The following is a 23,625-nucleotide window of genomic DNA, read 5'->3' on the forward strand; positions in this document are numbered from 1 at the left end:
CTGTAGAATACAAACTTTTTTTTACCTTAGCTACAATGTCCCAGAAGATAATACCACAGCCCAGTATTGAGTAAAAGTATGCTAGCAATCTGCTCTGTGGGTCAACACAATGAGGGGGGTTTCTAAGTCCAAGCAGCAGAACTAAGTATTTTGTTTATTCACTTGGTGGTGCCATGTCAGTTAATTATCCACCTGGACATCCAGGAACTTCACGCATGGACTAATGTCTATTGTATGCCCATTTCGTTTTGTTTGAAATGCCATAGTACGAGTTTTTGTAAGAATAAGGGTTAAACTATCGATTGTGAACCAGTTACATGCCAATTCCATTATTCTCCTGGCTATGTCTGGTGTATATGTGTTTGGGGCTTTTTATCAAACATTACAGTTTTGTAAGAATCCCACAGTAACCTGGGCAAATAATTTACAGAGATCAAAAACAGAAGCAGCCTAAGCACTGAACTCAGTGGTACACCATATTTAATGTTTCCTCACACTGAATTTAATTTTATTCCTGTCGTATCATTTGTTAGTGTGACACTCTGTTTTTGTTTTAATATGAAATGTTATCCATGCAACAGGAAGGCTTTTAACATTAATTTTAGTTTTCGTAGTTGACTTTTATGATCTACAACTATCAAAGGCATTAAAATCACAGAAAATACCAACAAGGTAATATTTCTCATTTACTTCTAACAGAATTGAGCCCATGAGAACATAAACTGCATTCTGAGTAGAGAAACCTTTACAGAAGCCAAACTGAGCTATTGTTAAATTTTGTTTTTAGAAAGATGATTCATTATTCTGCACTAAGCAACTTCCTCAAAACTTTTTATGAACATGGGAATAAGTGAAATGTGTCTATAATTAGAGGTGAGTTACTTATCCCCACTTTTACAGATGGGCGTTACTGTTATTGTACGCTACTATAGAATAAAACCTTTTTTTACTTTAGCTGCAATGTCCCAGAAGATTGTACCACAGCGCCGTATTGAGTAAAAGTACGTTAGAACATCATGAAGGATCCTGTTCAAGGAACTGGGTATTCTAACCACAACTTCTCAATATATTTGTTTCTTAATTAAATTTGTTACAAATAATATGTCCCTAATTGCAACAAGTAGGTCATCTCATAGCTGTTTTTTGCCACTTGAATACGGTTTTTGAGCTGGGGCAGTTTCCCCATAGAAGAGTTCCATAGGTAAGGTGGGAGTGGAAAAATGTAAAATATACATATACTAGTAGGGCTCTGCTTACATTATTCCTCAGTTTGTACAGCAGATAAATCATTTGAGAAACTTTTGAGCACAATTTTTCTGTATGACTCACCCAGATGAGTTTCTGATCTACTTGGAAACCTAGCAGTTTAATTATTTTTTGATCTTCATTGGAGACACTTAAATTGAAAATAATGTCTTCCATTTTATTGTTATTAATTTCCATGACTAAGCAATTTCCCTGGAACCAGTTAGTGCATTGGTCCATAGCTATGTTTACATTATGTCACAGCTCCTCTAGATTGTCCACTTGTGTGATTAGAGTTGTATCCTCTGTGTACTGGACCCAGTGCTGAACCCTGTGGAATGCCTTTTGTAATAGGTTACCATTGGTTGTTTGTAGTAACCATCTGATTTCTGTTTGCTTAGGTATGACTCAATAAGGTGATGAACATTCTCTCCAGCTCGGGAGAGCCTGTAACTCCTAGAGGGCGCGTCCCCAGGTGGCGGATCGGGGAACGCCTCCCAGATATGGGTGGTAGGAGGGAAATCAAATACCTCCCGCGGACCAACAGGCCGGACAGAGCAAGTTCGTTAGCTGAAGTGAAAGCAACTGCTCTAGGGGTAGGCATCCCCGAAATCAAGACCCTGGTCCTCCAGGTTGGGGGTTGTGCTTAGGGCCAGCGACCCTATCACAGGATCCTGTAGGAGAAAATGGATTGCTACGAATCAGAATGACAAGAATGCTGGGCCACCAAACTTGATGACGAACTTGCAAAATTTAAAGGTTATGAATATGGGAACATGGAATGTATTAAGTCTCTATAGATCAGGATCACTGACAAATGTCATACAGGAACTTGAAAGGTATAAAATGGATCTAGTTGCAGTACAAGAAACCAGATGGACGGGTAATGGAAGTATAAACAAAAATAAGTATACAATAATGTATGGGGGAAATGATACACAAATACATGCACTAGGGACAGGATTTATAATAAACAACAAATTGTTACCTTTTATTAGGAAATTTGAGGCAGTGAATGAAAGGATATCTCACATTACGATTCAATGCAAATATAAGACTTTAAATGTTATAAATTGCCATGCTCCAACAGAGGATAAAGAGGACAATATTAAAGAAGAATTTTACAACAAATTGGAACAGGTATATGATACATTCTCGAAAAATTCAATTAAAATAATTCTAGGAGATTTCAATGCCAAGTTAGGACATGAAACTCATTATAGACCTACAATTGGACCTCATAGTCTACATCAGCAGAGTAATGAAAACGGAACAAAACTTATTAGCTTTGCCACTTCCAAAAACATGTTGATCAAAAGTACGTATTTTGCACATAAAGATATACATAAACAAACATGGGCTTCAAGAGATGGCATCACAAAAAATCAAATTGATCATGTATTAATCGAAAAACAACATCAAAAATGCATACATGATATCAGAAGTCAAAGGGGAGCAGACTGTGATTCGGATCACTTTCTTGTAAAAGCCAAGTTCAAGATCTCACTCTCAAGACATAAATGGTCTAAATTAAATGGTGTTCCTAGGTTTAATACAATGAAACTGAAAAACCCAAACATTCTCAACCAGTACATTAGAGAATTAGAAACACACAAACCTGAAGTGGAAAGTAAAATTAACAATGATGATACTAATCAAGCTTGGAACGCTCTGAAAGAAAATATCATACGAGCAACTACCTCAGTTTTGGGACATTTTACTACAACTAAGAACCCCTGGTTTGATGCCGAGTGCTCGAACGCTATCGAAGATAGAAAATTAGCAAGGGAAAAATTCCTACAAAAACCAATAACACAAAACAAACTTATTTTTGAAGAGAAACAGAAACTTGCCAGGAAACTCATTAGGAAAAAGAAAAGGGATTTTATGAATTACAAATTAAAAAGAGCTGAGAATGACCGTACCACAGAATCCAGAGGATTTTTCAAGAGCATAAATATGTTTAAAAGTGGGAATATAAAAAATTATGGACAGTTCATAACAGACCCAGATGGCTCCTTGCTAACAGAAAGAAGTGACATTGCTAACAGATGGAAGGAATATTTTAATGAGTTACTAAATGCTCCAACTATAAACGTCTCTCAGGAAGATGACAATGAATATCTTACTGCTGACCCATCGGACGAAGAGCCCAGCTTAGCAGAAATTAAAGAAAGCATCAAGAAGCTGAAGAGACATAAAGCTCCTGGAAGTGATGGTATAGACACAGATATATGGAAGCTCAGTAAATTTCCTTTTGTAAACTGCTTACACAAAATCATCACCAACATCTGGAAGCAGGAACAGGTCCCACATGATTGGAAAGAAGTAGTTGTGTGCCCTATATACAAGAAGGGGGACCCAACAAATTGTTCAAACTACAGAGGAATTGCATTACTAAACACAACATATAAAATTCTGACAAATATACTGTTAGCAAGGATAAGCCCTTACGTTGAAGACTCCCTAGATGATGCCCAATGTGGATTTAGACCTAACAGATCGACTATTGACAATATATATGTCCTAAGGATGTTGGGTGAAAAGAAATATGAATTCAATCAAAATGTACATATGCTTTTCATTGATTTTAAAAAAGCTTTTGACAGTATCAACAGGGAATATTTATGGAAGTGCATGAGGCAGATTGGCATCCCTAACAAATTGATAAATTTAATAAAATCTTGCACTTTAAACTCAAAATACAAAATAAAAGTAGCCAGCAAACTTTCTGAAGACTTTGAGGTTAAAACTGGAGTCAAACAAGGGGATTCACTCTCACCAGTTCTTTTTAACATAGTAATCAATAGAATAATTCAAAAAGTAAAGCTACTACAAATTGGAGCACAACTGGAAAGCAAAATTAATATTGTAGCATACGCTGATGACATTGCATTATTATCTGACAGTGAGAATGATTTGAAGCTTCTTACAGCACAATTAATTAAAGCCACAAATGGCACAGGCCTCCAGCTGAATACAGACAAAACAATGTACTTTATCTTATCCCGCTATCCATCAAATAATAATGTACTGCAAATTAATAACACAGCTTTCACAAAGACAAATGAATTTAATTACCTTGGTACAATAGTAACCTCTGACAACTCCATAAAAATTGAAATAGAATCACGAATTCAGAAGGCTAACAAATGCTACTATAGTCTCTTGACAGTTTTCAAAAGCAAGTTAATTTCTAGGAACACCAAACTACAAGTATACAAATCATTGATTATACCAGTACTCACCTATGGATCTGAAACCTGGACTCTCACAAAAAAGAGGAAAACAGATTAAGAGTATTTGAACGAAAAATTTTGAGAAAAATATTTGGACCCATAAGAGATAGGATCAGTGATGAATGGAGATTGCTAAATAACAATGAAATTTACAAATTATATAAAGACTCCGATATAGTGGCCAAAATTAAAGCCAAAAGACTGAAATGGATAGGGCATGTCATCAGAGCACCACCAAACAGGACCATCAAGAAAGTGACTGAAGAGATTCCCACCGGAAGACGACCTCTTGGACGCCCACGCATGAGATACTTGGACAATATTCAAGACGATCTCAGAAAACTAGGACATGACAGACAGTGGCAAATTACTTGTAAAGACAGAGCAAAGTGGTTCAACATTGTCCATTCTGCAGCAAAAAGCCTTCATGGATTGTAATGCTTAATAATAATAATAATAATTTGTAGTATTGGAGCTTTTTGATAAGTGTACCGTGAGAGAAAGTGTCAAAAACTTGCCTCAAATCTAGAAGAGTCACACAGGCTGTTTTCTTAGTCTCAAAAGAATTACAGTTTGACAGACTTTTTGGTTAGCAACTCCTGCTCTGTAGATTAATATGTTAACAGGGAATGTTCAACCAGTTTAAACAAAAATATTTGTTAGATTTCAGTTCTGACAGAACTTGGTCACCACTGTGAAAATTAGGTATTCTGTGTATGATAAATTTATTAAAAGTGCATAACTATGTTTCATTCTGACAGTGTATTAATTCTGTAAACATTAGCAGTTCCAGTTTACTGTAATATATTCACATATCTTGTCACTCTCCTACCAAATGATCAGGAAAGTGAGTATTATATTCAAATGTTCTATGTTTTTTATGTTATACTTTCTGACATTTTCCACACTCATGAGAACTATCTCATTTTTTGGTCTGTGGAATGAAAACTGAATTTAATCTAATGCATACTTCATTCCCTCACAAAATACACCTTGACTGATTGGTTAGAAATGTAATTCAAGAATTGTGCTACCATTTCAGCACAAGATTTTTGTACCTGGCTGAAATACCATTGTAGCCAGGAGAGTTACTGCTTTCTGGTGACCCAATGAATTTTGTGATCCCAGTAACAAATTATCTGGGAAAGATGATGTTTGCGATGGAGTATGCACTGTCTTTTAAACTAAACCTGATGGACCATTTTTATTCCTGTATCTTCAGCTATTGTCAAGAAGAATTTGTTGAACTCAGTAGGAAATGATTTAAATTTTGTATCATCTGTCTCACTGTAAATGTCAGCAGGCTGTTAATTATCATCTGCCTTACTAAGTTTATTCATTTCATGCCTAGTAGTGCCTCAAGTGTTACTGAAGCTCTTCTGTGTAATTTACTGGCACTCCCGGTAGTTGTGCCAGGAGTACTAGTTCAGCTAGTTCTTGCTACTTCTGTGAAGTTCAGAAAGTACAAGAGTGGTAAGAACTGAATCTTTGAGGGCAGGTAGTGAGTTGTGCACAGATATCTCAGTCAATAAGCATGTTGATTTCTTGCCCATGAAAGGCAAAGCACCGTGTTTGAGTCCCTGTTCAGCAGCCAGCTTTAATCTATTAAGTGGAAAATTCATTCTGAAAAGAAGCTTCTTTTTCATGTATATGATTTTGTCAGTAGTGAAAGTTCATTTCTTTTATCATTATGCAGTTCAGCAAGACTGTAACCACTGTTTCTCATGATGATTATGATCAGTTTTTGATAGTGTTGACAGAGTCTTAAAATATTGATATTTGCACATAAAATTGTCATTTGTATCTCTGGTAACATAAATTATAGTGTGTCAATAGCTTTAAGAAAAATTTTTGGCTGTAGTAAATGACTGAGTGTGCACAAGTTACTGGTATTTATAAAAACAACTAAGGATGCATCTACAACACTCTTAGAGATTAGAGTAATTCTTTTAATATTACTGAAATCTCAAGAGGATCATGTTATAAATATGAGTGAAGCTGTAAGTAAGCAACAATATATAAAAACACTGTAAGAAAAAAGACAAGTCTCGTTAGTTTCAATGATTTTATATTGCCTTAAGTCTTTTTTTAATGCGGCAAAAATGTCACAGAATTGCAGAAAGTAAAAGACATTAATAGAGTCAAGTAACCAGGTGAAAAGAGCATGGAAAATGCAACACACAAAGGGCACACATCTTTAAAAGGTTGACTTCAGATAAACTGCTACTCTTTTCTATCTTCTTCAACATTTACTCAGTTAATAAAATTGCAACAAGTAGAGTTTTCTAACTCAGTGTTAATATAATGGATAATTCATGTAATATGTACACTGATGTGTTTAGAAGCACTTACCCTTCTGTCCTTGAAGTCCTGGTGTTCCATCTCTCCCATTTTTGCCTGGTAAACCAGGAAGTCCCTTTTCTCCTTTCACAGTGATCCCAGGAGGACCAGCAATGCCTTGAGGGCCTGTTTCACCTGTTTAATCAGATGTATATGACAGCTGTATTAGCAAGGTGATGTCACAACGTTATACCTGATCTATTCAAAAGCAAGAATAGACCTTTTGGAAGTAAGAAGAATAGAGGGGAATGTTACATGATTTAAAGGAATTCAAGTTACAGAGTTTTACACTACATTAAATGAGTCATGTTCCATGCACCCTGTCATGAGAAGTCATGGGATGTGAAAATATAACAAATATCTACATTTCATTTGGGTTTATTACAGTATAATGATTTCATCTATGAAATAATATAATATTGTGGTATTAATATTAATTATATTTTTATATGCTAAGGTGACAAAAGTTGTGGAATCATCATGTTGGACCTCCTTCTGTCTGGCATAATGCAGCATCTCAATGTGGCATGAACTCAACAAGTTGTTGGAAGTCCCCTGCTGAAATATTAGGCACAACTGCCTCTACAGTAGTCCATAATTATGAAGGTGTTGCTGGTGCAGGATTTTGAGCATGAACTGACCTCTCAATTATGTCCCAAAATAATTGATTTGATTCATCTTGGGCTATCTGGGTGGCGATATCATTGACTCGAACTGTCCAGAATGTTCTTAAAATCAGTTATGAACAACTGAGGCCTGATGAAAATTCTATCATTGTTTGGGAACATGAAGTCCATGAGTGGCTGCAAGTGGTCTATAAGTAGGCAAACATTTCCAGTCAATGATTGGTTTAGTTGGACCAGAGGACTCAGTCAATTTCATTTAAATACATCCCCCACCACCAGCTTGCACAGTGCCTTGTCAACAATTTTGGCATGTGGCTTTATAGGGTCTTTGCCACACTTGAACCCAACCATCAACTCTTACCAAATGAAATTTGAAATCATCTAACCAGACTGTGGCTTTCCAGTCATCTAGGGTCCAATTGATATGGCCACGAGCCCAGGAGAGGTGCTGCAGGAGATGTCATGCTGTTAGCAATAACACTCGCACTGGTTGTCCGCTGCCATAGCCCATTATTGCGAAATTTCACCATGTATGTCACACATTGATTTCTGCAGTTATTTCATGCAGAGCTGACAACTCTATGCAAATACCACTGCTCTCTGCCATTAATTGAGGTCATTGGACACTGTGTTGTTCATAGTGAGAGGTAATGCCTGAAATTTGTTGTTCTCAGAACACTCTTGAAATTGTGGATCTCTGAATATTTAGTTCTTTAACAATTTCCAAAATGGAATGTGTCATGCATCTAGCTCTAACTACCATTCTGCATTGAAAGTCTGTTAATTCCTGTCATGCGGCCATAATCATGTCAGAAACAGTTTTACATGAATCCCCTGAGTACAAATGACAGCTTTGCCAATGCACTGCCCTTTTATGGATTATGTGTACAATACTACTGTCATCCATCTATGTGCAAGTTGCTAGCCCATGACTTTTGTCACCTTTTTGTATCTACCTGATGCATAAATGTACCTAACCTCCTACTGTTGTATATTCAAAGGCATTTCCGTTTAGTCAAAAGTGGGGTCATAGGTGAAAGCAGCAATTACTAGGGCGGTGTAATTACTAAGTATCATTCTATGTGGGTATGGCAACTAAAAAGCTGTCTACCTTGATGGATAGTTACTGTCATACAGGGTCTAACTGCAAATACAGCCCTGCTGACCATGCTGTACGCCAAAAGAACAACAACTAAAACTGCTGCTTCAGTACCAATTCCATTTTGGTTCTCCTCTTCAGCACCAGCTCCTCTTCCTCCCAAACTCTCCTGGCATAAACCTTCACTAATCCACATCCCCAGCTATTCCCTTGCCCTCATCTCTTTCTCCTCCAGTTGCCAAAAGCCTTTTTTCTGCACCACGCTTACTGGGATCTACAGTGTCTCATAAACTGGCAATGTTGTGATGACTGAAAATTTGTGCCGGACTGGGATTCAAATCTGAATCACCTGCTTATTGTGAGTAGTCACCTTATTCTATTAAGCAGCAAGCAACTCACCATATCCCAGTGAATGACCTACAAGATGCAGAAAACCTGTCCTTCTGGAGGATTTTTGGTACCTTGCCAGGGCAAGGAACAGAGTATGACATCACAAAATGTAAATACAAATGTAACCAGTTCTCATCCTCATCACCTGCAGATTCTATGCTTAAACATTCAGTGTCTTAGAAATAAATCATTAGAACTTGAGGTAGCTATGAACAGTGCAAATATTGACTGCATGTGCATTGTGGAGCATTGGTGCAGAAGTTTTGAACTAAGTAGCATTAATATTCATCCGTTTAAGTTGGCAAACCAATGTTGTAGAAAAAATACCAAAAATGGAGGTGTATGTATATTTACCAAACCAAGTATCAGCTATAAAAGAAGGTGTGTAGTTGAATCATTGAGTGTGGAAAATCATTTTGAAGCAGCAGCTGTGCAGTTGAATGAAATACAGGGAAAAGTCACAGTCATAGTAATATACAGACCACCTACTGGTGATGCAGACATATTCTTTAACCAATTAGAAATATTGCTTAACACTCTGTTCACTGATAGAGCCACTGTAGTTTTGTATGGTGACTTCAATATTAATCTTATGAGTGAAAGTAGGCTAAAAGACCAGTTCCTAAATCTGTTATGTAGTTTCAACCTGCTTCCACACATACACACACCCACAAGAATAATAAATAATACAGTCAGTCTTATTGATAATATATTTTCAAATGTAGGATGCACAGAAGTTGAAGTAACAAATACTGATTTGGGATTATCAGACCAAAATGCTCTTGTCCTCAAAATTCCTTCAAGGCCACTGAAAGAGAAAAAAACACACTTCATGTATAAAAGAAATTTTTCTACAGAAAACTGTGTAGAATTCATAAATATGCTAACTAATGAGGCTTGGGCAGAAGTACTATCCCTAACAAATATAAATGATGCATATAACACATTTTCTTCCATTTTTATGGGATATTTTGAAATGTGTTTTCCAAGAAAGCTGTCAAAAATCAGGTCACATGGCAATACAAAGCCAAGTTCTTGGATCACAGCTGGCATCAAAACTTCCTGTGGAACTCTAAATAGACTAATTTCTAAAATGAAAACATCCACAGACCCACAATTCATAGAATATGTCAGGAATTACAAGAGGTTATATAGAAAAGTAATTGCTAAAGCAAAATTCATGAGTAATGACAGTTTTATAATACAGTGTGAAAACAAATCAAAAGTCATATGGGGTATTGTGAAGACTGAAACGGGGAAGAGTTGTGAAAACCAGGACATTAGCCTCAAAAATTAAAAAAAATGTCAATATTAATAAACAAGATTTGCCAAATTATATTAACAATTATTTCATAAATGCAACAACTTCATTAAGCTTAAAATTTACAAACTAAGAAAAACCTGAATATCCAAAAACAGCTTGTAGGATGAGGGTAGGGCCAACAAATGAGGGTGAAGTGTTGAAAGTGATACAAAGCTTGAAACTCAAAAGTCGGCTGGCATAGATGAGGTGCCTGAGTCAATCATAACAAGGACAGCACCACAAATTGCAAAGCCCTTAGCACACATAGCCAATTTATCATTCAGTGAAGGAGCTTTTCCAGAAAGGCTGAAAATTTCAAAAGTGAAGCCATTATTTAAAAACGGTGACAAGTATAAGGTAAAAAACTATCGCCCAATATCTCTCCTCCCAGCATTTTCAAAAATATTAGAAAAACTGATGAAGCACTGAATCAACAAATATCTAAATGACCATAATTTACTAAACAGAAATCAGCATGGCTTCCAAGCATGTAAAAATACCGAAACAGCAGTAATGTGCTACACTGAACAAATAATCAAAAATCTAGAAAAAGATTATAGTGTAGTAGGAGTAAATTTAGATCTCTCTAAAGCTTTTGACACTGTGAACCAGGACATTCTTTTAGAAAAATTGGAAGCGTTGGGTATACATGGGATAGGAAAAAAAATGGTTTGAATCATACCTAAAATACAGAACACAGGTTGTAGGACTGACATCAACTTACTCCAACCACAAAATAAATTCAGTATCAGAGGCAAAAAATGTAGAAATAGGAGTACCACAAGGCAGCACCCTAGGGCCCATATTGTTTCTTTTCTATATAAATGATTTTCACACCTCAGATGATGCAGCCAAAGCAATAATATTTGCAGATGATACTTGTGTGATAATAAGTGCACCAAAGCAATTGCTACCAACAACTGCTGATAAAGTACTAAATTACATCCACTCTTGGTTCAATGCAAACAGGTTCACATTGAATGTAAATAAAACAAATTATATGCAGTTTGGGAAAAGATGTCAAAATGTAAATCTCGATCTGGTGTGGGGTGACAAAGCCTTAGACAGAGTGACATCCACAAAATTGCTGGGGATTCATGTGGATGAAAACTTAAATTTTAATGACCACATAATAAAAATTGCACAGAAACTTAATTCAGCCTGTTTTGCCCTCAGAATTATTGCAAATGTTTGTACCTCAGAGGGTGCCAGAATGGCATATTTTGGCTATTTTCAATCTCTTGCCACATACGGAATAATATTTTGGGGTTCCACAACAGGGTGCCTAAAACAAATTCTTTTGTTGCAGAAGAGGGCCATCCGAATAATAACTCACAGTCATCCACAGACATACTGCAAACTCATATTCAAAAAGCTTAGAATACTTACTATACCATCATTATACATATACAAATGTGTATTGTATGTCAGGGCCCACATTGCAGATTTTCAGACAAATGCCGACTTTCATAACTACAATACCCGTAATAGCGCAGCACTCCATATTCAGCGAACAAAAAGAACAAATACACAAAGGCATGTGAGCCATATCAGTGCAAAACTGTACAACACACTGCCAGTCAACATAAGGCAGTTAGAAGATGATAACAAATTTAAAACAGAATTTTAAAAAATTCCAGTAGAACAATATTTTTATTCTGTAAATGACTATGTTGTTGTTGTTGTGGTCTTCAGTCCTGAGACTGGTTTGATGCAGCTCTCCATGCTACTCTATCCTGTGCAATCTTCTTCATCTCCCAGTACCTACTGCAGCCTACATCCTTCTGAATCTACTTAGTGTATTCATCTCTTGGTCTACCTCTACGATTTTTACCCTCCACACTGCCCTCCAATGCTAAATTTGTGATCCCTTGATGCCTCAAAACATGTACTACCAAGCGATCCCTTCTTCTAGTCAAGTTGTGCCACAAACTTCTCTTCTCCCCAATCCTATTCAATACCTCCTCATTAGTTACGTGATCTACCCACCTTATCTTCAGCATTCTTCTGTAGCACCACATTTCGAAAGCTTCTATTCTCTTCTTGTCCAAACTAGTTATCGTCCATGTTTCACTTCCATACATGGCTACACTCCATACAAATACTTTCAGAAACGACTTCCTGACACTTAAATCTATACCCGATGTTAACAAATTTCTCTTCTTCAGAAACGATTTCCTTGCCATTGCCAGTCTACATTTTATATCCTCTCTACTTCGACCATCATCAGTTATTTTACTCCCTAAATAGCAAAACTCCTTTACTGCTTTAAGTGTCTCATTTCCTAATCTAATTCCCTCAGCATCACCCGATTTAATTTGACTACATTCCATTATTCTCGTTTTGCTTTTGTTGATGTTCATCTTATATCCTTCTTTCAAGACACTGTCCATTCCGTTCAACTGTTCTTCCAAGTCCTTTGCTGTCTCTGACAGAATTACAATGTCATCGGCAAACCTCAAAGTTTTTACTTCTTCTCCATGAATTTTAATACCTACTCCGAATTTTTCTTTTGTTTCCTTTACTGCTTGTTCAATATACAGATTGAATAACATCGGGGATAGGCTACAACCCTGTCTCACTCCTTTCCCAACCACTGCTTCCCTTTCATGCCCCTCGACTTTATAACTGCCATCTGGTTTCTGTACAAATTGTAAATAGCCTTTCGCTCCCTGTATTTTACCCCTGCCACCTTCAGAATTTGAAAGAGAGTAGTCCAGTTAACATTGTCAAAAGCTTTCTCTAAGTCTACAAATGCTAGAAACGTAGGTTTGCCTTTTCTTAATCTTTCTTCTAAGATAAGTCGTAAGGTTAGTATTGCCTCACGTGTTCCAACATTTCTACGGAATCCAAACTGATCTTCCCCGAAGTCCGCTTCTACCAATTTTTCCATTCGTCTGTAAAGAATTCGCGTTAGTATTTTGCAGCTGTGACTTATTAAACTGATAGTTCGGTAATTTTCACATCTGTCAACACCTGCTTTCTTTGGGATTGGAATTATTATATTCTTCTTGAAGTCTGAGGGTATTTCGCCTGTCTCATACATCTTGCTCACCAGATGGTAGAGTTTTGTCATGACTGGCTCTCCCAAGGCCATCAGTAGTTCTAATGGAATGTTGTCTACTCCCGGGGCCTTGTTTCGACTCAGGTCTTTCAGTGCTCTGTCAAACTCTTCACGCAGTATCTTATCTCCCATTTCGTCTTCGTCTACATCCTCTTCCATTTCCATAATATTGTCCTAAAGTACATCGCCCTTGTATAAACCCTCTATATACTCCTTCCACCTTTCTGCCTTCCCTTCTTTGCTTAGAACTGGGTTGCCATTTGAGCTCTTGATATTCATACAAGTGGTTCTCTTCTCTCCAAAGGTCTCTTTAATTTTCCTGTAGGCAGTATCTATCTTACCCCTAGTGAGACAAGCCTCTATATCCTTACATTTGTCCTCTAGCCATCCCTGCTTAGCCATTTTGCACTTCCTGTCGATCTCATTTTTGAGACGTTTGTATTCCTTTTTGCCTGCTTCATTCACTGCATTTTTATATTTTCTCCTTTCATCAATTAAATTCAATATTTCTTCTGTTACCCAAGGATTTCTATTAGCCCTCGCCTTTTTACCTACTTGATCGTCTGCTGCCTTCACTACTTCATCCCTCAGAGCTGCCCATTCTTCTTCTACTGTATTTCTTTCCCCCATTCCTGTCAATTGTTCCCTTTTGCTCTCCCTGAAACTCTCTACAACCTCTGGTTCTTTCAGTTTATTCAGGTCCCATCTCCTTAAATTCCCACCTTTTTGCAGTTTCTTCAGTTTCAATCTGCAGTTCATAACCAATAGATTGTGGTCGGAATCCACATCTGCCCCTGGAAATGTCTTAAAATTTAAAACCTGGTTCCTAAATCTCTGTCTTACCATTATATAATCTATCTGACTATGTAGGTCAATAAATTTTTTCTGATGATATTTATAAAGGGAAATGGAAAATTCTCTATCTATACCTAATCATTCATTACGTAATCATTCATTGCATTTACATACTTAAAGGACAACTGTTGTGTGATGTAAATATATACTTAAGCAGTGTTGTGTATATAAGGTCTTGCCGTTTAGGGAGGACAAAACTAGAGCCTTATGAAAAACAGACTATGCCTTTAAAATAACAAGCAGGGATGTATATAGGCTGTATTAATTTCATTGTATTATTATTATTAACTTCATTGTATTATTTTGTTTTGTACTTTTTTACGTATATATTGTTTGTGTCCCATTTCTTTGAAATGGCTTACATGTACCCTTGACAACATCCATACAATATTTATTGTCAAAGGATGGATAAATAAAATAAATAAATAAATAAATACTATGAATATAATAAAAGGAAACATTCCACGTGGGAAAAAATATATATAAAAACAAAGATGATGTGACTTACCAAACGAAAGCACTGGCACGTCGATAGACACACAAACAAACACAAACATACACACAAAATTCAAGCTTTCGCAACAAACTGTTGCCTCATCAGGAAAGAGGGAAGGAGAGGGAAAGACGAAAGGATGTGGGTTTTAAGGGAGAGGGTAAGGAGTCATTCCAATCCTGGGAGCGGAAAGACTTACCTTATGAGGAAAAAAGGACGGGTATACACTCGGACACACACACATATCCATCCACACATATACAGAGACAAGCAGACATATTTGAAGACAAAGAGTTTGGGCAGAGATGTCAGTCGAGGCGGAAGTGCAGAGGCAAAGATGTTGTTGAATGACAGGTGAGGTATGAGTGGCGGCAACTTGAAATTAGCGGAGATTGAGGCCTGGTGGATAACGGGAAGAGAGGATATATTGAAGAGCAAGATCCCATCTCCGGAGTTCGGATAGGTTGGTGTTAGTGGGAAGTATCCAGATAACCCGGACGGTGTAACACTGTGCCAAGATGTGCTGGCCGTGCACCAAGGCATGTTTAGCCACAGGGTGATCCTCATTACCAACAAACACTGTCTGCCTGTGTCCATTCATGCGAATGGACAGTTTGTTGCTGGTCAGTTGGTAGATCACGTGGGTGCTTTCACACGTGGCTCTGCCTTTGATCGTGTACACCTTCCGGGTTACAGGACTGGAGTAGGTGGTGGTGGGAGGGTGCATGGGACAGGTTTTACACCGGGGGCAGTTACAAGGGTAGGAGCCAGAGGGTAGGGAAGGTGGTTTGGGGATTTAATAGGGATGAACTAAGAGGTTACGAAGGTTGGGTGGACGGCAGAAAGACACTCTTGGTGGAGTGGGGAGGATTTCATGAAGGATGGATCTCATTTCAGGGCAGGATTTGAGGAAGTCGTATCCCTGCTGGAGAGCCACATTCAGAGTCTGATCCAGTCCTGGAAAGTATCCTGTCACAAGTGGGGCACTTTTGGGGTTCTTCTGTGGGAGGTTCTGGGTTTGAGAGGATGAGGAAGTGGCTCTGGTTATTTGCTTCTGTACCAGGTCGGGAGGGTAGTTGCGGGATGCGAAAGCTGTTGTCAGGTTGTTGGTGTAATGCTTCAGGGATTCCGGACTGGAGCAGATTCGTTTGCCACGAAGACCTAGGCTGTAGGGAAGGGACCGTTTGATGTGGAATGGGTGGCAGCTGTCGTAATGGAGGTACTGTTGCTTGTTGGTGGGTTTGATGAGGACGGACGTGTGAAGCTGGCCAATGGACAGGTGGAGGTCAACATCAAGGAAAGTGGCATGGGATTTGGAGTAGGACCAGGTGAATCTGATGGAACCAAAAGAGTTGAGGTTGGAGAGGAAATTCTGGAGTTCTTCTTCACTGTGAGTCCAGATCATGAAGATGTCATCAATAAATCTGTACCAAACTTTGGGTTGGCTGGCCTGGGTAACCAAGAAGGCTTCCCCTAAGCGACCCATGAATAGGTTGGCATACGAAGGGGCCATCCTGGTAATGCCACAGGGGGTAATGCCAAAGGCCTCACACTTAAAGTTCCCATCTCTGGCTGCCACCCTTCTTTCCATCAGTCCCTATACCAGTTCCAAACTGAACAATCCATTGCCCTCACCCACCTAATCCTTCACCTACACATCAACTCAGCCAATGAACACACCTGTCAACTCCTATCCTTAATAAAAGTCCTCAATCTTTCCTCTCCCACATCCACACCGGCTATTCAGAGCATCCTCCTACAGGCCAACCGCAAATTAGAACAGCATGCCACCCTTCACCTCAAAAAACTATCCAATCTCCTAGTTTCCCACCTCCGGAAAGGCAACTCACTCATCCTTCACAACCTTTCCAGCAAACCTCAACCACCTGTCATTGCACACAAACCCAGTCTCTCCCATCTACTCAATCTCCCACTTCCAGCTCCACTCCCTCCAAAACCTCAAAATTCCAATCAACACAATCTGGTACCACAACACCCTAATTCAGTAGTTAACCTTTCCTCCAAACCTCTCTCCCAATCCGAAACCTCTGTCCTATCCAAAGGCCTCACCTTCAGCCCCACTCCCAGATTCAACCAAACAGCCCTCGTCAAAGATTTACTGTCCCACACTCGTACTCTCTGCTGGAAGTATCACTTTGCCACGAAGAAAAATGATCCTAATCCTACCCCTAATGATCCAACTCCCCAAGACACTATCCAAATTGAACCCTGCCTGGAACAGTTCCGTCCTCCGTCACAGCGGGACCCACCTTCTCTTACTCAAAATCACCCTCTCCAAACCTTCCAGGAATTTCTGACTTCCAGCCTTGCCTCTCAATCCTTCTTAAAAAACCTTTATCCTACTCCCAACATCACCACTGCTGAAGCCCAGGCTATCCGTGATCTGAAGGCTGACCGGTCCATCGTCATTCTTCCGGCAGACAAGGGTTCCACGACCGTGGTACTTGATCGTCGGGAGTATGTGGCTGAGGGACTGCATCAGCTTTCAGACAACACCACATACAAAGTTTGCCAAGGTAATCCCATTCCTGATGTCCAGGCGGAGCTTCAAGGAATCCTCAGAACCTTAGGCCCCCTACAAAACCTTTCACCTGACTCCATCAACCTCCTGACCCCACCGACACCCCGCACCCCTACCTTCTACCTTCTTCCTATAATTCACAAACGCAATCATCCCGGCCGCCCCATTGTAGCTGGTTACCAAGCCCCCACAGAGCGTATCTCTGCCTATGTAGATCAACACCTTCAACCCATTACATGCAGTCTCCCATCCTTCATCAAAGACACCAACCACTTTCTCGAATGCCTGGAATCCTTACCCAATCCGTTACCCCCAGAAACCATCCTTGTAACCATTGATGCCACTTCCTTATACACAAATATCCCGCATGTCCAGGGCCTCGCTGCGATGGAGCACTTCCTTTCACGCCGATCCTCGTGATGACTGGGTGTTGTGTGATGTCCTTAGGTTAGTTAGGTTTAAGTAGTTCTAAGTTCTAGGGGACTGATGACCATAGATGTTAAGTCCCATAGTGCTCAAAGCCATTCACGCCGATCACCTGCCACCCTACCTAAAACCTCTTTCCTCATTACCTTAGCCAGCTTCATCCTGACCCACAACTTCTTCACTTTTGAAGACCAGACATACCAACAATTAAAGGGAACAGCCATGGGTACCAGAATGGCCCCTTCGTACGCCAACCTATTCGTGGGTCACTTAGAGGAAGCCTTCTTGGTTACCCAGGCCAGCCAACCCAAAGTTTGGTACAGATTTATTGATGACATCTTCATGATCTGGACTCACAGTGAAGAAGAACTCCAGAATTTCCTCTCCAACCTCAACTCCTTTGGTTCCATCAGATTCACCTGGTCCTACTCCAAATCCCATGCCACTTTCCTTGATGTTGACCTCCACCTGTCCATTGGCCAGCTTCACACGTCCGTCCACATCAAACCCACCAACAAGCAACAGTACCTCCATTACGACAGCTGCCACCCATTCCACATCAAACGGTCCCTTCCCTACAGCCTAGGTCTTCGTGGCAAACGAATCTGTTCCAGTCCGGAATCCCTGAAGCATTACACCAACAACCTGACAACAGCTTTCGCATCCCGCAACTTCCCACCCGACCTGGTACAGAAGCAAATAACCTGAGCCACTTCCTCATCCTCTCAAACCCAGAACCTCCCACAGAAGAACCACAAAAGTGCCCCACTTGTGACAGGATACTTTCCGGGACTGGATCAGACTCTGAATGTGGCTCTCCAGCAGGGATACGACTTCCTCAAATCCTGCCCTGAAATGAGATCCATCCTTCATGAAATCCTCCCCACTCCACCAAGAGTGTCTTTCTGCCGTCCACCTAATCTTCGTAACCTCTTAGTTCATCCCCATGAAATCCCCAAACCACCTTCCCTACCCTCTGGCTCCTACCCTTGTAACTGCCCCCGGTGTAAAACCTGTCCCATGAACCCTCCCACCACCACCTACTCCAGTCCTGTAACCCGGAAGGTGCACACGATCAAAGGCAGAGCCACGTGTGAAAGCACCCACGTGATCTACCAACTGACCTGCCTACACTGTAACGCATTCGATGTGGGAATGACCAGCAACAAACTTGCCTCTGCACTTCCGCCTCGACTGACATCTCTGCCCAAACTCTTTGTCTCCAAATATGTCTGCTTGTGTCTGTATATGTGTGGATGGATATGTGTGTGTGTGCGAGTGTATACCCGTCCTTTTTTCCCCATAAGGTAAGTCTTTCCGCTCCTGGGATTGGAATGACTCCTTACCCTCTCCCTTAAAACCCACATCCTTTCGTCTTTCCCTCTCCTTCCCTTTTTCCTGATGAGGCAACAGTTTGTTGCGAAAGCTTGAATTTTGTGTGTATGTTTGTGTTTGTTTGTGTGTCTATCGACGTGCCAGCGCTTTCGTTTGGTAAGTCACATCATCTTTGTTTTTATATATAAATAAATAAATATTATGGTATCTGAGTGTTCCTCCAGAACAAATACACAATTTTCAGTGCCACTCATGTTTTCTTAATATTTTTGCAAACAACCAGAGGTTTCAAACCAAGAATGACACCACTTGAGTAACCGATATGATGGAGAATGGAGACCTATGTGAGAAAGGGTTACATATCAACTGAAAGAAATTCACTAAAATGAAATGAATGGAATCAATTATTATAAAAGCAGTTATATGCAGTGACATGAAATGCAGAAATACTCAATCTTCACTGTACTGAACATATCATGACAACATAATATTTGTGCCAGACTGGAATTTGAATCTAGGTCTCCCGCTTATTCCTACCAGTTGTCTTAATTAATTAGGATGTTTGGTCATGGCTCCAAGATTGACCCAAACTTTCAATGTCAATGGAAATTTCTTCTAATATCATCCGTTCATCTTCCATTAGACCATCATCTGTCATCTCTTGTTCCCTAAAATCCAGCAAAGCATTTTGACTGACCACCATTAACGTAGCTATACTTTCTGACCGCATTTTCATTACAGCCACAATGTTTTCCAATTACAGTATGTTTCCTTATTTGTTACTTTGCTTTTATGTCTCTCCTAGTAATTTACAACATGTATCTTTGCCCATGTCTCATTGCTTTAAGCAAAAACTGATAAATGGATACTGACTATAAACTTACTGTTTTAGAGACATGGAAAGTTTAGTTTTGAAACCACAGTTTTAATTCATCAAAGGAACTGCATTCAATTTTTACTCCTCCATTTATTTCTTTTGCTGTCCATCTAGTCACCATGTTCAAGTGCCCCTCCCCCCACCCCTCCCCCAACTGGTTCTACGACTTCATTTTTAATTTGTACAATTTTCTTTTTGATGTGTTGATTGACCATTATTTTAGTTCCATTGTAGAAGTTTTCTTCTTTATTAAGTGCTTTAATTCTTTTTTGAACTCTTGACGCAACTAGCAGTAAAGAGTAGAATGATATCAGTAAAATGAAGATGGTTCAGACATTTCCATTAAAGACGTTTCTTCCTCTTTTTTCTGCTTTAATGATCTAAAAACTTACTCTTGGACTGCAGAGAATAGTTTTGATGACATGAAGTATCCTTGCATTGCTCCTTTCATTTCCAATTTTCCCACTGTCCTGATGAAGTCAAATGAAGGCTCCAACACTTGGAAATATATTACTTATAACAACAAGAACAATCAATTTTTGACAAATCAAACAATGGAAAATGTGGGATGTAATGTAACAATATTATGAGTCATGTGTGTGAGTTACATTTACGTGAGAGAGAGAGAGAGAGAGAGACAGAGTGTGTGTGTGTGTGTGTGTGTGTGTGTGTGTGTGTGTGTGAGAGAGAGAGAGAGAGAGTTTGTGTGTGTGTGTGTGTGTTGTTGTTGTTGTTGTTGACGAAGGCCAATGGCCGAAAGCTTTAATTGTGAGAGTCTTTTGTTGTGCCTATCTGTGACTCAGCATCTCCGCTATATGATGAGTGATAATATTGTTACAATTTTTGACAAAATAATTTAATTGGATAGATAAAAGATCTGCTAACCAAGTGGCAGCAGAACACACACATAAAAGAAGGTTCTGATTAGACAAGCTTTTGGAGCCGTGGCTCCTTCTTCAGGCAGAAGGGTTGAAGTGGAAGGAAGAGGGGTGAAGAAAAAGGACTGGACAGGTCTAGGAAAAGGGATAGATTTTGACAAAGTCAACCAGAACTTTGGGTCAGGGAAGACTTATCGCATGAGATGAGAAGGAAAGACTGATTCATCTTTTTTGACAATTTAATCATGATTTTACTCTTTTACAAAATTTATTTGTAAGTAAATTTATCTATACTGCTTTTTATCATCATTAAAAGTACAATTAACACTGATGAAAAATAAACCCAAACAGTACTCAATGGAAGGCTGAAGCCAAGAGTAGGCATTATTGTTCATAACAGAAACCATGAGTGGATTAATAAGCATGTACCATCGAGATTTGCACTGTTGAGCAGCTATTTTCAGTGCAATACAGATACACAGATAAATGAGGGTAAGAAATCAAATGAAATTCAATTATTCTGTAATAAGCTACCATAGATAAAGAGTACTCAGAAAATATCCCTGAGCAAACTCTGAAATGTTATCAGAGGGGCATGAGTTCACTCTATATTATTAAAAACTAGCACAAAATTTTAGATAAAAAGGAATTTCCTACCTCACACATTCCATAATCATCATGCTGCAATAACAAATGAATTTCAGTTAAGATCTACTGTACTTATGATATTACTGTTATTTGCAGTTTTACTAATTAAGGTTTCTTAATGAGACAATAAATTTAAAAAATTGAATTTGCTGAGTGATTCAAATTCCTCAGATGTATTTTGATTGAGATAATTAGAATAATATACAAAATAAATATTATTTTGGTCAAAACCCAAGTAGCATTATTACTTTAATGTACTATATGCTACTCACAATTTTCAAAAACATAGTAATATAAAAAAATGTTTCAGAGATCACTAAGAAAAGCAAGAGTTTTTCAACAAGTACAAATAAAGTATTCAAAACACAAAATTTACAGAATTTTGATAATAATAAGTAGTGCCCATGGACACAAGAAACTCAGATTCAGGTGCTAATGATGTAAATGAATGTGTATGAAATGAAATGACACTGGCTACAATATGATTTCTGATAACAAAATTATTGTCGGCAGACCATTATTATGATATTTCTTTCCTTTCTCAGACGTTATGTCTCGTTATTATTATTATTATTATTATTATTATTTACACCACGAAGAGATCAACTTCAGCCAAACAAATGTTGGTAAAAAGTGTACATGACCCTGTTGTGCATAAATGGCATATGAATCAGATTCAAAAGAAATGTAATGCAGTGTATAAAACTTATTTATTGATTATGAGGGCTGTTTTTTTTTCAACCTCCAATCGCTTAGTATAGATGCTACACGAGTGGCAGAAAATGGACATGCACTGTAGGCTACTGTGCAACTCTCCCACTACACATTCTACCAGTGCCAACCTCAAGGCATCAGTCTGCGTTGCACTACAGCCACGAAAACATGGCTGCTGTCATTGTTGCTGCTGCCATGTGGGAATTGTGAAGTGTAATTTGGTTTCTACAAGCAGAAGGGAATAGTGCAGCAGAAATTCATCGGAGAATGACCCGAATGTACAGTGATAGCTTCATGACTGACGGTGTTGTGTGTGAATGGTGCCAAAAGTTTAAAGATGGCTGAAATGACATGCATGATGAAGGGGATCGAGGATGCAAGTATGTTGTTACAGCCGATCTTGTTGAACGAGAAAAATCATAGGTTCACCATAAATGCTTTGTCTATGGAAATTCTGGAAGTTTCAAGATCTGTTGGACACTCTATCATTACTGAACATTTAGGCTGCAAAAAACTTTGTGCTCGTTGGGTTCCAAAGATGGTGATGGACACCCACAAAAGTCACTGAATGGTGTCAGTTTTGAATTTCCTTGACTGTTATCACAATAAAAGAGAGAACTTTTTGAAATCAATTGTTATCGGAGATGAAACATGGATCCAATACGACACACTGGAAACAAATCGACAATCACAACAATGGGTGCATCCAAATTCACCAAACAACCCAAAAAAATTCAAACAAACATCCAACAACAGAAAGATTATGGATACAATGTTTTGGGACCAAAAAGGTGTGTTGCTTGTAGAGTTTATGCAGCCCGGAACCACTATCAATGCAGCTGCTTATTGTGAAACTTCATGACGTTTGCAGAGAGCCATTCAAAACAAACGAAGAGGAATGCTGACTTCAGGAATCATGTTGATCCATGACAATGCTCGTCCACACACCGCTGGCACAACCCAACGGCTCCTTGAACAATTTCAATGGAACATTTTTGATCATCTGCCTTACAGTCCTGACTTGGCACGCAGCGACTCTCACCTTTTCCCTGAACTGAAGACATGGCTAGGCGGGCAGCACTTTCAAACCAATGAAGATCTTCAAAACAACATCAAAGCTCATTTGAAATCATTGGCGGCAACAATTTTTGAAGAGGGTATTGCAAAGCTTGTCCACAGGTACGATAAATGTCTCAATCTTTTCGGTGATTATGTTGAAAAGTAGCCATAAGTGTACAAAACTTCTGGTAATAAAATAATTGTTTTTGATGAACTTGTCTTTTATTTATACCCTATTGGAGGTTGAAAAAAATGGCCCTTGCATTTATGTGTTTAAAACTTACTGTGTTTTTCCCCTTTAATATCTGGTCAAAATATATACAAAAATGTACAGTTTGTGTGTGTTACATGAAAATAGATATAATGTATAAGTATTTTTGGCATTTAAACTATGTCATTCATATTTTTTATGAATTTGTGGATTATACAGATTTTTGATAATCTGGATAAATTATGGTCTTACCTATTCTCGATAAATCAAGTTACACTGCA

At 38.7% G+C, this 23,625-nt stretch overlaps 1 protein-coding gene across 1 annotated transcript in view; it reads right to left on the reverse strand.

Moving 5' to 3' along the window:
- The window catches only part of LOC126262876 (collagen alpha-2(IV) chain), a 294,377-nt gene that overhangs the window by 35,848 nt on the left and 234,904 nt on the right, over nucleotides 1-23,625 (reverse strand). The window contains exon 24 of the mRNA XM_049959745.1: nucleotides 6,837-6,959. Coding sequence (XP_049815702.1) covers nucleotides 6,837-6,959 — 123 coding nt within the window. The remainder of the gene's footprint in view (nucleotides 1-6,836; nucleotides 6,960-23,625) is intronic.

The sequence above is a fragment of the Schistocerca nitens genome, chromosome 6, assembly GCF_023898315.1.
Source record: "Schistocerca nitens isolate TAMUIC-IGC-003100 chromosome 6, iqSchNite1.1, whole genome shotgun sequence".
In the NCBI taxonomy this organism is placed as follows: Eukaryota; Metazoa; Arthropoda; class Insecta; order Orthoptera; family Acrididae; genus Schistocerca; species Schistocerca nitens.